Source organism: Pseudonaja textilis, chromosome 1 (genome assembly GCF_049901715.1).
Source record: "Pseudonaja textilis isolate UNSWEBS1 chromosome 1, rPseTex1.2, whole genome shotgun sequence".
NCBI classification, from domain to species: Eukaryota; Metazoa; Chordata; class Lepidosauria; order Squamata; family Elapidae; genus Pseudonaja; species Pseudonaja textilis.
Window position 1 is genome coordinate 310,033,246 of NC_141990.1, and position 14,880 is coordinate 310,048,125.

The 14,880-nt window shown below is 39.8% G+C and overlaps 1 protein-coding gene across 2 annotated transcripts in view; it reads right to left on the bottom strand.

Moving 5' to 3' along the window:
- Positions 1–14,880, bottom strand: part of ABHD12B (abhydrolase domain containing 12B) — a 32,980-nt gene that overhangs the window by 920 nt on the left and 17,180 nt on the right. The window contains exons 5-12 of one of the 2 annotated variants that reach the window (XM_026698755.2): positions 13,268–13,298; positions 11,380–11,425; positions 11,167–11,296; positions 10,490–10,527; positions 6,686–6,768; positions 4,526–4,608; positions 3,319–3,397; positions 958–1,082 (exon numbers count right to left, since the gene is read on the bottom strand). In XM_026698755.2, coding sequence (XP_026554540.1) covers positions 958–1,082; positions 3,319–3,397; positions 4,526–4,608; positions 6,686–6,768; positions 10,490–10,527; positions 11,167–11,296; positions 11,380–11,425; positions 13,268–13,298 — 615 coding nt within the window. The remainder of the gene's footprint in view (positions 1–957; positions 1,083–3,318; positions 3,398–4,525; positions 4,609–6,685; positions 6,769–10,489; positions 10,528–11,166; positions 11,297–11,379; positions 11,426–13,267; positions 13,299–14,880) is intronic. The other variant, XM_087922462.1, reaches the window with a different exon arrangement.

Genomic DNA, 14,880 nt, shown 5'->3' on the forward strand with positions numbered 1-14,880 from the left:
GGAGTTCGATCCTGATTTTGGGGGGTGGTCTCAAGGTTGACTTACGATGTTGGTAAAATGAGGGCCCAGACTGTTGAGCGGAAAATATGCAAATAATGCTTCTACATTGCAGAAAGTGCTATAAAGCATTATGGGGTGGTATCAATGGTGGGATTCAAAAAATTTTACTACCGGTTCTGTGGGCTGTGGGCGTGGGCAGGGGAAGGATACTGTAAAATCTCCAGTCAGAAATGGCATTTGCTGGTTCTCCGAACTACTCAAAAATTTTGCTTCGGAACTGGGTGCCCAGAACTGGTCAGAACCTGCTGAATACCTAGGTGTCTAGGTGCTGTTGCTATTGCTTTTTAAACTAGGGCTAGAAAAAGAAATAGTCCACTGATCACTCAGTGGAGCTCATCTGGACTTTCCCATTTATTGAGGTTCATCGTCCTCAACCCCATCACAGCAGTACAACATGTAGCAATAAAAACTGGGCAATATGAGCAGGTATGGAACAGAAGTATTGCATGATAGATTTTCAGCCACTACTACTGGAGTTCCCTTTCTAAGTGAAATCTCTCTCTTGAAATCCCAGAAGCACTAGCTCACCTCCTTGATTAAGCTACTGTTAATCAAGTAAGACGAAATCTACATTTTGCTAGTAAAAATGGATTTTCTGTACTATGGCCTAGTTTATATAACAGACACCCTGAAATTTATATAACACAACAGGAACCGTAAATGTGGTTGCTTGGGTTTTCATTTAATATATTCCACGAATTCTGTCCTTTGGGCTTATTCAGTAAAGGATTGTAAGCAAATCGTGGCTTCATTCATATAAATATAATCAAACTTGTAGCGTCTTGGGTTGGACTGTATTCTGTGCCCTTCCCAATCTCCAGCCACTGAAGCATCCAAAGAGAAAACTATTTTCACAGAAGTCTTAACAGTAGCATGAACTTGGCTCAGTGTGCTTACCTGAGAATGGAAGCCAGCTCAGGATGAGAGGAGATGTGGTCATGCCCCAAACCCATGGAAGGTGGGAAGGAGAGAAACTTGATGTTGTCTTTCTTCTCAGAGGCACTGTATGTGATCTCAAAAAGCTGTACGTGTAGAAAAAGAGGAGTGAGCATGAATCTCCAAGTGGACTGTTAAGTATTGCTGCACAACTGATTTCTCACCCCCTCAAGAATGGGTAATCCTCAACTTATGACCAGTGGTGGGATGTTGCTGGTTCGATGAGCGCACACAATTGTAACTCACTTTTTTCAGTGCCTTTGAACAGTCACTTAACACATGGCTGAAGGTCAAGGAGACATAGTTCAATGGTGTAACTCAAACTGCTATCCAGCTCAGAGCCTCCCAAATCTGAACAAATTACTAAGTGAAGGCACTTCTTCTCTAGGGAATTCCCCTGAAGGCTTATGGAGCAACAGTACTGAAATAATCAGAGGCCATGGCCTCATTTCTACTGTTGAAATCCTACTGGTTATTCCTGGCTAATGTATAATTGTAACATGGTAAGCCACGCAGAGTAACCTTGTGGTGAGATGGATAGCCAATAAATTTAATAACTAAATAAATAATGCACATTTGCAGGAGACCCTCCCATTGGAAGCTGGATTATCCCTTGAAATAAAAGATGGGTTGCTCCATTTGTTCAGGATATGGCTATGTTATCAAGGATTTAGGACAATGGTTTAAAGGGAAATATTAAAAGAAAATCCTGATAAGCCCTGGTGGCATCATGGTTAGAATGCAGTATTGCAGGTGGACTCTGCCTACAGCCAGGATTTTAATCCTGACTGGTTCAAGATTGACTCAGCCTTCCAAGGTCAGTAAAATGAGGACCCACATTGCTGGGGGAAATATGCTGACTCTCTAAACCAGTGGTCGCCAACTGGTGGGCCGTGAGAAAATTTTGGTGGGCAGCAGAGAAATCTCACCCCCAGAGCATCCCCCCAAAGCAATTAATCCAGGCTGCACAACACAAGGCTGCTCAGCCCACATGGCCCACGGGAACCCTCCATGCCCACTCACTCCTTACCTGGCAAACTTGTCTGCTAAGTTGCTATTTTTCTTTTTTCCGACCATCATCTGTTCGGCTGTGCTGGGAAATTTAGATTAGCTAGGAAGCAGGAAATGGTTGGATTTCTTGCTTTCTAGGTAAGCACAGCCAAACCTCCCTTAGGACCGAAGGTTTGCTTGCAAGCAAATTCAGTGCAGACTCATGGCAAGCAAATTTGAGAGACTGAGCTAGCCGATGGCAGATAGATAGATCACTGAATGATTCTGTGAGCAACTCAATCTGCCTGCCTGCTTTGCCTGATTTTGGATAAAAGTTACTTTTTTAAAAATAAAAAATTCAATATTTACATACATGGTTTATTGTGAGTTAATTTTGTGAGTTTGCTTGCAAGCAAATTTTATGTGACAGACTGAGCTAGCCAATGGCAAATAGATTTCTGAATGAATCTGTGATTCTGTGAGCAACTCAATCTGCCTGCCTGCTTTGCCTGATTTTAGGTAAAAGTTGCTCTTTTTTTTATAAAAACTTCAATATTTATATAAATATTTATAATATTTACATACAAGCCATGCTCAGGCAGTCACATGACCACCAAGCCACACCCACAAGTTAGGCTATGCCCACAGAACCAGTTAGTGATCCCTGAGATCTAAAATTATGAGTTTGTTGGTCCCTGAGGTCCAAAAGGTTGGCGATCCCTGCTCTAAACCATCCAGGGAATTCTGGAAAGCACTATGGGGCAGTATATAAATCTAAATGCTATTGCTATAATTTCTCAGAAAAGGAAGACCTCAATTTTATAATGACTGATCTACAATGAGGAAGAACCATCCTGAGAACTTCTCTCTAGTACTAGAACAGGGGTCCCCAATCCCTGGTCCATGGAGCAGCATTGGTTCATGGCATGCTAGAACCAGACTGCGTAAACAGGCAAAGCCCCATCCACAGGATGCAAGCAGCACACGAGACCATGCCCCCTCCAGTCCACAAAATCAGTCCCTGGTGCCCAAAAGGCTGGGGGTCTCTGTACTAAAACTTCCACAAATAATCAAAGGTATATTTTGCTAACGTCATTTGCATTTTTTTCCAAGACTGCTATGGAAACATAAAAGTATATTGATGATGCATGCTGCAAAAGTACAATTCACCATTAGCAGAAAAGCAAAACCTGTTGTTATATGCAGTGACTTTCCACTTATATAGCTTATACATATAGAAAGATATCTATATTTTTGTATATTATCCCTTTATACTGTATATATGTATAACCCTTTTAAAAGAGTAATTGACTGCAGTTACTGTTTAGTTACCTTTCTTCCATGTTGTACAGGTATCATGTAGTCATCTTCTGAATGCAAGATCAAAATAGGACTAGATAACACTTTGACACTATGGACAAGAAAAACAATGTTTTAACTCAATTCAACTGTTTTTGGAGATCTTCATCCTGCTTTTCAATCAAAAACTGTCTTTCAAGTAGTTGAGTAACATTTCTAACCATTAATGAGACCTTAAGTCATTGTGGGCTGTCACCCTTTGTTTCCTGGCAAAATATCTCATGAAGTCATAGGATTACATAGCTCTCCCACTCCAAAGATGGAGAGAAATCCACTTTTATAGGACCAATAAAGAATAGTATTTGTAGCTCAGGTTTGAAATGAAGAGCCCCTGGTGCTCTCTGAGTTTGTTTTATTCTGCAGACGTTTCATTACTCAAACTAAATAACATCATCAGTGCTACTAGTTACCTAGTTCCGGTAATAGAATAGAATAACAGAGTTGGAAGGGACCTTGGAGGTCTTCTAGTCCAACCCCCTGCTTAGGCAAGAAACCCTACACCACTTCAGACAAATAATGAAACATCTGCAAGAAAACAACCAAGCTCAGAGAGCACCAAGGACTCCTCACCCTTGTAGGAAGAGCTCTTAACTTAGGAAAACACTTCAGAAATGTTTAAAAATTTTAAAAGTCACTCATTTTTCTTTCCACAACAGTACAACTTATTTGCAGCTGTGCCTTCAGCATCCCAGTATCTTGAATTTCCCATCTTTCCTGAATACAGAATCCAGACAGTGGATTTCAAATCACTGATCAAGCCTATCTCCCATCTGAGTTCATCAAAGTCTGATTCTTCTCTATTCCTCCTCTCCTGAATATCACAAAAATGTTGTATATCAAGTTATCAGGGCCAGCAGACAAATGGTGGAATCCATGCCTTCAGATGCTGCCATATTCAACCAAGAGTGTCTGCAGGATCTTGTTGCTTTTGTCACACTGATGTCTTTCTCTTTTGGACAAGTGTGTAATATCTCCAGACGCACAGAGAAGGGGCAGGGCTGGCATACTGCATAGTGACATTTGTCAATCTCTCCCTCTATGCAAATGCCACTGGATCTACCATTTTGAAGGAAGCAAATCAAGCCTAACATTTGATTGCAGCATAAAGTCAGTTCTCAGAACAGTATTCCAGAACCTGGCACATTCCACATAGTTTGGGATTGTGTAACTCTGAACTCACTTTTTGTCATTCAGAAAGTACATGTCACCTCGGGCCATGCTGTCCAAAATTAAATATTCAAAGCCAGGAAACTTGCGATAGATCTGGTTAAAGAAAACAAGCAAAGACATTTTCCATTCTGGAAACTCCTTTGTCAACTGCTATAAGAAATACCTTGATTTAGTTGTTTGTTTACAATGATTATGTGCCACTTCGGTAAACTAACTCTGAGCAGCATGCAATTCCCATCTTCACAGATTCAGACGAAAAGCAAAATTAAACATAATATGGGGGGGGAGGAATGAAAAAATTGGAAGTACCATGCTGAATGGAGCAGTAATTAAACCATCATTCCTCATCAGAAAATTGTTGTAATGGACTTTGATGACTGAGATTCTCTACAGACTGTTTTAATTGACTTTCTAACTATCAGGAGGGCTGGGGCCTTTTGGATATTTGTACGCAAGATATTCCAGGCAATGGCATCCAAAAATGAAAGGCTCACTTCCAAGATCTCTACAATTGGCAAGCTCTGAGAGAGGGGACCCAGAATGAACCTGCCTTACTTGATCTTATTGGGCAGGCAAATGTTAGTGGGAGAAGACAGTCCCCCAAAGGGACTGAGTTATTCTCCTAAGCATTAGAGGGCAAGACAAGGAGTAATGGATGGATGCTTGTTAAAGAGAGATCCAACCTAGAATTAAAGAGATTTTTTTTTTTTTGACAGTGAGAACAATTAATCAATGGAATAACTTGCCTCCCGGAGTTTGTGGGGGCTTCATCATTGGGGTTTTTCAAAAGTAGACTGGACAACCTTTTAAGCAGCATGGTATAAGGTTTACTGCCTTGGGCAGGGTGTTGGACTAGAAGATCTCTGAGGTCCTTTTCACCCCTAGGATTCTTTATTCTACATAGAACAAAGCATAGAGCATATCAGAGCATTCACATAACTTAAATTGCTGCGTTCTGGAGTAACTATATCTTCCCAATGCTCTTTAATTGCAAGCCCATGTGGAGTGCATTCCAACAAGAGGTGATTATGACATAAATTTTAATCTCCCATCCCAAAGGACATTGTAAAGTCTCCCACCCCAATGAACATTGTTACTGGGACATAAGGTGGAAGGCCTCTTGGCCAATGCTGCCACCTGTTCAAGCAGCAGCTGTGAGTACAGCAGGACCTCCAAATTATGGCCCAGGTCTATGTAGGGAATGCAATCTCATTTACAACTAAAGATGGAATATCTACAGACTGAAATGGCTTATGAGTGCAGAGCCATTCTATTTTGATAAAATTAAGCTTCCACCTGTTCTTCCTCAACCAGACCCTAAGAACCTCCAGCACATCAACAGCATTCCTTGGCTGACCTGAGAAGTAAAGAAATAAGGCTGATATCATGTCAGTAGATGACCTCACCCAGCTCAAGCAACATGGAATTGTGTGATTTCCCCCATGCCAGCTTTGCCAGCCAGAGATCAGCTACCAAGTGTGATCCATGTGGTCTCGGTGCCCTACCCAGATTTGAAACCTGACTGAAATAGTTCTGTGTAACCTGTTTCTTCCAGGGCTCTCTGCAGTTGCAACCCCCACTGTTTTCTCAACAATTTTCCCCAAAAAAGAAAAGTTAGGATATTAATTGATAATAATCTGGATTGAGCAATGGTTTCTTGAGAACAAGATGCAATACTCCCTCACTCAAGGATACGTTGTTATCACATATATGCTGAAAATCTAGTACCTATTTTGTTCTTAATAACAAAAGTAAGAATATTAATGGAGAAATATACATTATTCTTCTTATCAGGAATCCTTTTTCTTTTGCTAAACACATTTCATACAATATGGAAGATCCTTGGAACATAAATGTGACTTTTCAATTGTAGCTGAACTACAATTCCCAGCATCCTTCATTGCTATACGAGTCTACGGCAGGTCAGAGTTTTTGTTCAGCAACATCAGGAATGACCCAATTCCTTTTCCTTCTTCCAGTTTTGTTCTGATATCTATTTTCTCTTCTGCAGGAACCCATAAGTCCAGGTTGTCCCCTAGATGGACCCAACTGCAGGTATTCTCAAAATTCATATGAGCCAGGCACATATTTTTGCAACAGCTTGGCAGGCTGCCACATAAAAAGTGCCAAAAGTATATGTGGAACTAAAAATAAGAGTGCCAAGACTTACTTTTGACATTGGGATGGTGGCAGCTGCATCCCGGATGGTGGTATAAGCAGCCTCCAGGATGATTGCATCTACTATGATACCTTCTAGAGGAAAAAAAAAAGAAGGGAATTTTATTAGAAAAACAAAAATCAATGGAAAGGAACAAAAGAGGAGCAGGTTGTTTTCTGAGATTAAAGCCCTCCTCCTGAAAACCCGTGTATGGATTGCCAATTGCACAGTGGCAGATAGGACAGTACTCCAGTTAATGTCATTGCCCAGAAGATCATTGATTGCCCTCTCCACTCTTTGGAAGAGCTATAGAATAGAAAAGAATGGAATGGAATGGAATGGAATGGAATGGAGTGGAGTGGAGTGGAGTGGAGTGATGACCTGTAGTCTCTCAAAATAACCCAAAACCCAAAACATATATTAAAGTCCGGTAAAGCCTTCAACTTAACTTCACTGTTTTATTAGGCACAGTTTTAAGTCACAAAAGTAAATAATGAGGCAAACAGAAATCCAAAACAAACCGCATTGATGAGAGTTCCGAAGCAAGCCAAGATAACTAATCATAAACTCCAGGAAAATAACTGAGAAAAGTCCATGGGAAGAACGCCAGCAAAGATAAGCCTCTTTCAAGGTGAACACTAATTAACTTCAGCAATTCTCACTGGGCAGTTGAAAACTTATATACATAGCTCCCACCTGCAAGCCACAAGGAGGATCATGGTAATCTCCTCTTGAGTAGACCTCACTTTTCCCTGATCCTCTCCTCCCTGTGTGACCTAGGATGGATAGGGGATGGGCCTGGATCCTCCTCTGATTGCTCAGCCGGCCTCTGCCCTTCCCCAGCCTCCTCCACCACCTCTGGAGCCACACTCCCACTCCCTGTTGGCTGTTCCTCCTCTTCCTCAGAGTCAGACTCCACCAGGGGTATGACAAGTGGAGTGGAGTGGAACAGAATGGAACGGAACAGAACAGAACAGAACAGAATAGAATGGAATTCTTTATTGGCCAAGCGTGATTGGACACACAAGGAATTTGTCTTGGTGCAAATGCTCTCACTACATAAAAGAAAAGATACATTCATCAAGAATCATAAGGTACAACACTTAATGATAGTCATAGGGTACAATAAGCAATCAAATCATACTAGGGAACAGTCCATATAAATCATAAGGATACAAGCAACGTTACAGTCATACAGTCACAAGTGGGAGCGGATGGGTGATAAGGAGTGATGAGAAGATTAATAGTAATAGTAGTGCAATGCTCTACTTTATAGCTTTATAGCTCCTGCTGTCTTAAGAAAGTTCAAAACATTCTCAAAGATCCATCTCATCCTGGGCACCCTTTTTTTAAACTATTGCCATCCTGTACAGGATAGTAAAAACAAGGACAAATAGGCTGAAAAACAGCTTCTATCCAAGGGCAGTAACTCTACTGAATTCTACTGTATAGTGCAATATTAATGCAATATCAGGGGTTTTCAATTCAATGTATAGAATGTGAAGGATGAGTGTGTTTATTTTCATAGTCATAAAGTACACTGAAGATGGTATTTAATTTCATTGTACAAGGTGCGATAACATAAAGTAAACTAAACTAAAAACCAGAGAAACAAGATACACTGGTCTAGCAGAGACAAAGTATATCAAAGTCTCAAGGCTGAATATATAAATCCACAATGTCAACATCAGTTTAAAGAAACAGGATTAAGGGAGAAGGCCCAATTAACCATCCAAAAGAAGCTGGATTAAGGGAGAAGGCTGAATTAGCCATCCAAAACACTCTCATCAGGAGCTGAGTTTTATCGTAAACTATTCTCCACTTATCCACATTTTTCTTGAAAAATTAAGACTGCTACTGACATTCCTCCCATCTCTTTAACTCTTGCTGCTCTCAGCTTTTCTAAACTGGAAGATCTTGAAGGATAGGCTTCCAAAATAGGCGGTAGAGTAGGTGGAGCTAAACAAAACTAAATATGTTTGTATGAAATTAATTCAATGCAATTATTACAATTACACTCCGGGAATGTCATGATTTTCCCATTTGAGCATCTTGAAAACTACAATCTGATGGCAGATTTTACAAGAGCTCTGAAACCACAGCCAAAGGAGCCCAAAAGCAATGGATTGCACACTTTTGCTTGAAACACTGGGGCAATTTGCACACAATTTGGCAATGGAAAACATGCCCGGCGCCTTTTCCCATTTTTTTTCCCATTCAACAATGATAGAGCCAGTGAGAAAAATGCATCGCAAAAGTGTTAACATGCTCAAACAGCAGAAGTAAGTGAAACAGGTAAGAACTGCTTGTCCCATTCTTCATAGGCAGAGATAACTGCCAGGGGTGTCAAAAAAGTCAAGATGGCAGTCATGTCGCACAATAAAAACCTTGCCCTCAAAGCACTTGCAAAGTGCTCAAGCGAAAGATCCAAACTGTAATGTAGATAACAAAAAGGTGCATGGGCCACTAAGGCAACCGAGAGCACAGACAGACAGACAGACACAGACACACACACAACTGGGCAGTATTTTGGTGTATGTGCAACAAGTAATGATGTTGGGGAAGGCAGTTTGCATGAATGGGTAACATGCATAATCATGCATTACATTTTCAGATTTTACTTTTTTGTTGTTTGTGGATATTTGGATTATACTTGTTAACAGTGTTAAACATATATTGTAGCTCCCCCCCCTTGTGCTTTATGTTGGCCAAAAATGTCCTTGGGATATAGTAAAAAGTGTCAGGGTTTATAAGGCCAGTTTGATCTAGTGATTAAGTCAGGAGGTTAGAAACCGGCAGATCATGAATTGCCTTAACCATCAAAGCCAGCTGGTGATCTTGGGTCTGTTAATTTTTTTCTCAGACCTATTCACTTCACAGAGTTATTGTTTTCCCTCCGGGAAAACAGAGGGCAGAAGACGTGTTGGATATGTTTGTGGCCTTGGTTATTTGTAAAAATAAGAAAGGTAGGATGCAAACAAATAAGTTTACTTCCCCTTGCAATAAACTCACCCCCAAGCCAATTTTGCAGAGAAAAAATGTTTGATATTTGATTAAGCACTTGGGATCTGCCGTTATACACCTGGAGGAGAGGTATACATTACCTACAATTATGTACATAACCTATATAATTGTGCCATTTTCATTAAGCTGATAGAGATTGGAGAAGAAGCTATAAGGACCTGGAAAGTGAACATTAAAGAAGGAAGGAATATTATATTTTACAGATTCTTAACAGTATTCTGGTAACTCAATCATAACAGAGCTGAAGAAACTTCTTGCATGAGAAGTGGAACATCTTCCAAACAAAAACCAGAAAGTTCAGCTGCCTTTTGAAAAAGCACCTTTGGTACTTGTCAACTTTAAGATGTTTGGACTTTAATTCCCAGAATTCTCCTGCCAGCTACTGCATGCCTGTCAGGACCAGTGTTCCAGATATTTTACACTATTTACCCTCCACATCTATTTTTTTTAACCAGCTTTAGCACATTTCCAATATGCTATTTGTGTAAACCAGTGGTTTTCAAACACTTGTGGACATCAACTCCCAGAACTTGAAGGGAGTTGAAGTCCATATACAGTATTTGAAAGTTGTCAAGTTCTAAGTCAGGGGTGTCAAACTGGATAGTCACACACAGGCCACGTCCACCCCAGCTCCATGAAGGGGGAAAACATCATAATACATCACGTGATGGCAGTGTGACTCTGGGAGTTTGACACTCGTATTCTAGATCATATGGACAATGCAAAAAGAGACAGAATCTTCCACAACAATTCAGTGAGAAATGTTATCTTGTCCATTCATATAATAGTTACCTTGTTCTTTCAGCCTTCTGGCAGTATTGGTAGCAATTCTGCAAGGAAAGAAGAATGAGTGAGGATTGAAAAAGTCTTAACATTATCTATTCTGAAGCAAGTCCCATCCATGTTGTTTGTTTTGGCATAAATTAGGGAAGAGCTACTGCCTTGATCAAACCTTCTAAACCAGTAGTTCTCAACCTGTGGTCTGCAGAACCCTGGGAGGACCACAATGTCATCACAGAGAAATGTTATATTTAACCATTTATTGGTGATCTGTGGCCACAAAAGGGCTCCATGGTGAAGAAGAGGTTGAGAACCACTGGGCTAAACAAGCATGAACTTATTTCATGACTGCCACAGAGCCCCCTTCTCAAATCCACTGAAAGCTTCTGAAATCAGTGCTTAGTACATTTTAGCTATTTTAGTGTTTTAGAGTTCAAAAAGATTTTCTTTTAAAATACTACTGAAGTTGAAATTCATCAGGATTTGCACTGCTGATCCATAGCTTATATATTCCTTTTAAGACTTCCTTTGATAATGCTATAGTGGCTTGGTTTGGGAGGGGGTGGAATTAAGAATTTTTAAAAAATGTGCACTCATACGCATGCACACATGCACCAATGTCCAATTCATAGTGAGCTATCGGATGGAAAGAAACATTTTCTCTTGCACTGGAGAAATAACAAACCTACCCAGTGCCCAGGGAATGTCCCCAGAGGATGATTGTGCTGTTTCCACTCCTTGCTTTCACCCAGTTGTAAAGGCAGAGAATATCTGTTGTAAAGCCTTCTTCACTAGGATTACCCGTGGAGTCTGCGTAGCCTTGGAGAAATCATGAGGCAAATTAGAGGGGAATATACTCCTAGAAATCAACACCTAGAAATCAACTTTGCCTTGAACCTTACCTCTGTAGTCCACAGCAAAAACATGGAAGCCGCCACCACTCATTGTCTGCATTCAAACACAAACAACTTTCTAAAACGAAGAAAGTCATATCCCAAAACAAAGTGAGCTATTCACAAAACCCTACCACTAAGACATAATATCAACCCTTCCAGGAGATCAGACTAGGAAGCCAGTGTCATGTAGATCAGCACTACTTTTTTATTTTTTTTGATAAAGCTAGACAAGTAATCCTGAACGCATGACTACAATTGAGCCCAACATTTCTGTTACTTTGTTTGTCAGAAGGTCACAAATGTGACCCCGGGACACTGCAACCGTCATAAATAGAAACCGTTGCCAAGCATCCGGATTTTGATCAAGTGACCATTGGGATACTGCAATGGTCGTTAAGTGTGAAAAACTGTCATAAGTTCACTTTTTGTAACTTTGTCTGGTCACTAAATGAACTGTTGCAAATCAGGTATTACCTGGAACAACAGAAACTTGAAGTCTGAATGTGCTTCCCTCCTCCCTCCTTTTATCTTTACAACACCTAGGGAGAGTCTTCTCAGAGACATTTGTTCAGTTACATTCCAACCCACATGTGCTCCTTTTATCCGACCACTGCCTTGGCAGCAGCTCTTCCTCCTGTTCCTCAAGGCCATTCACACTATCATTTATGCATAATGCAGTTGGGTTGGGCTGGGTAGGGTAGGGTAGGGTTGGAATTAGAATATTGTCCACCCACCTATTTAGAAGAAAGCTGTGGTTCATAATATGTGGGTACTGTATAAACCAGCGGTCCTCAACCTTTGAAGTGGTGGGCTGAGGATGGGATGAAGGCATTGAGGATACGCCATATAAAAATAATTACCAGGACATATTTGTGCTGGGGTTTAGGGCAATATAAGGTTGAGTCCCTTGTAAACTACAATCTATAAACCACTTCTAAAAGGATTTGCATAAGTATCCATATCATATCTGGATAATCCAGCCAACTGTTGGGTTCTTGGTGTTTTCTGCTGATGTCGATTTCCTGCAGATGTTACCAAGTTGTGTAACATTATCAATATATGAGGGAATGGAATTTGCTGATTATTTATACACAGCAACTTGCCTTGCTAGTCATTTATAGAGACTACAAATTATTGTCATGCAGTTTAAAAATAACAATGAAAGTATCTGTATTTGCAGATTTAGCAGTAGGAAGTTCAAAGTACATAATTTGTTATGTAACTGCTAAGAATAAGACCCTCAGTCCCAGACAGTGAAAAGGAATGCACAGAACAGGTAGCTAAAATGGAAGCATTAGGATATCAAGAAAATTATTAATTCTGCCCTTAAGGCTGACACATTCACGAGTAAGCCGCCTTCGGTCCGATCTAAGTATGGTATATAAAATCATACATTGCAATGTCCTACCTGTCAATGAATACTTCAGCTTCAACCATAACAATACAAGAGCATACAACAGATACAAACTCAAGGTAAACCACACCAAACTTGATTGCAGGAAATGCAACTTCAGGAACAGAGTGGTCAATCTCTGGAATACTCTACCTGACTCTATGGTTTCTTCCCCCAAACCCAAAAACTTTAACCTTAGACTGTCTACTATTGACTTCCTCCCTTTCCTAAGAGGTCTGTAGGGGGCGTGCATAAGCGCACCAACGTGCCTACCGTCCCTGTCCTATTGTTTCTTTTTATTTTTCTTATATGTATCCATTTCATAGTATTCATAACTACGTGTATACTTATACCTATTATCTTGCAAGCAATTGACAAATCAAATAAATAAAATAAATAAATAAAGCTAGCCAATCTCAGAATAAATAGGTATGGATCTGTGAAAACAAAGGCACTGTAGTCCAGACCAACTTAACTAGACACAGATTATTTAATACATACCTTTATGAATCTAATTCGGTGACTTGTTGCCCTGGAAGAGAATTTAGAAATTAACTACTGCAAAATACTTAAGGAACAAGGATGCTGTAGCTGCCTACTTCACTGCTTCTAGAAGCATCTACTTAACTTTTATGATCATCAGAATCCTGGTCTAGGTGAGTATTTGGTCTGATTCAGCAGCCAAGCTCTTTAGATGTTCTTTGATAGCCTTCCACCAACTGGGTGCCCTCCAGCTGTCTTGGCTTCCAGTGCAGCCACGCAGCCTAACAAATACAGGAATTAAGGTGTAATATAACTGGAGGGCATCAGATTGGGCAAGGTGTATTGATGTCCTCAGAATATTTGTTGGCTTTATTTTAAAATTCTTATTTCATGAATGGTTCTTGAGGGGGAAAAGGAAAGAAATGAATCATTTTTTCCATAACAACTGGTATTTTAATGTAAGTGAGTTAGAAAACCTTGCACTGATGATGTTCCCTTGGCTGATTAAAAAAATAAAACTGAAAGAAGAAAACCAAGCTCCAACAGCAAGTCAAGAACTTGTAGGCAACTAAGGTACAGTTAGTTTTTACTCAGTAATATATATGTCAACATAAAAAGGTATAATTAGACTCTGTAGAATAGGCATGTCCAACCTTTTGGCTTGCCTAGGCTGCATTGAGTTAAGATGAATTGTCTTGGGCTACATATAAAATATATAATGTAATTAATGTCACTAAATATCACTAAACATACCATTAAAAGTTTATGGTCTTGTGGGGCCACATTACTAACTATACAGGGCCACATGCAGCCCATTGGTTGGACATGCCCACCACAGAAACTGACTTCCTTCTTTGTGTTGAAAAAAAGAACAAATAAGTATCAAGCTTGTTAATGATTTATTTACTTATTTATTAAACCAATTTATATATGCATCACCTCTCTCTTCAACTAGGTATGTAAACATATGAACAGACAAACCTCATCATCATCAAAAACTTTTCTGAGGACCACCACAAATGATCTTGGTATCTGTGTATATCACTGACACAGCATTTGTGACTCTCCATTCAGAAAGTAGAATGATGAAATTCTGTGGGATCATTGAACAATTTTGTGTTCCCCTATTCAGTCTTGTACAGTTTAGGGAACCAACACTAAACTTTTTTTCAAGATTTCAAATATGAACAAAACCAGGCAGCATTTATAAGATTTAAGAAATTGTATTTGTAGTACATGTGGGCAGGCCGTTTATGGAGATAATTGTATGAGGCCTAACCTGCAGCATCATTGATTCCTGACTACATTGGGAATATCTGACTCAAGGCATTGTTTTATTATATTTATTTTATGAAATATTATATTGCCCAATAAAAGAAATTCTTTAAACTGACAGTGGAGTCAGCCTGAATTGGTGAAAAGACAACTAATAGATGGTACTAATTGACTGGGATCTGTAATGTCATCAATCTATTTCTCCCCACATGTATACAATGGTTTTTAAATATTTTTTACATAGATTTTAATGTTGTTTAGTTATAAGGGAAAGGAAGAATGCATATATGAACAAGCATCTCTCAGCTGTTTCAAAAGAACAAAACCTGTGAAGGAGAATAAAATAATGGGAACTC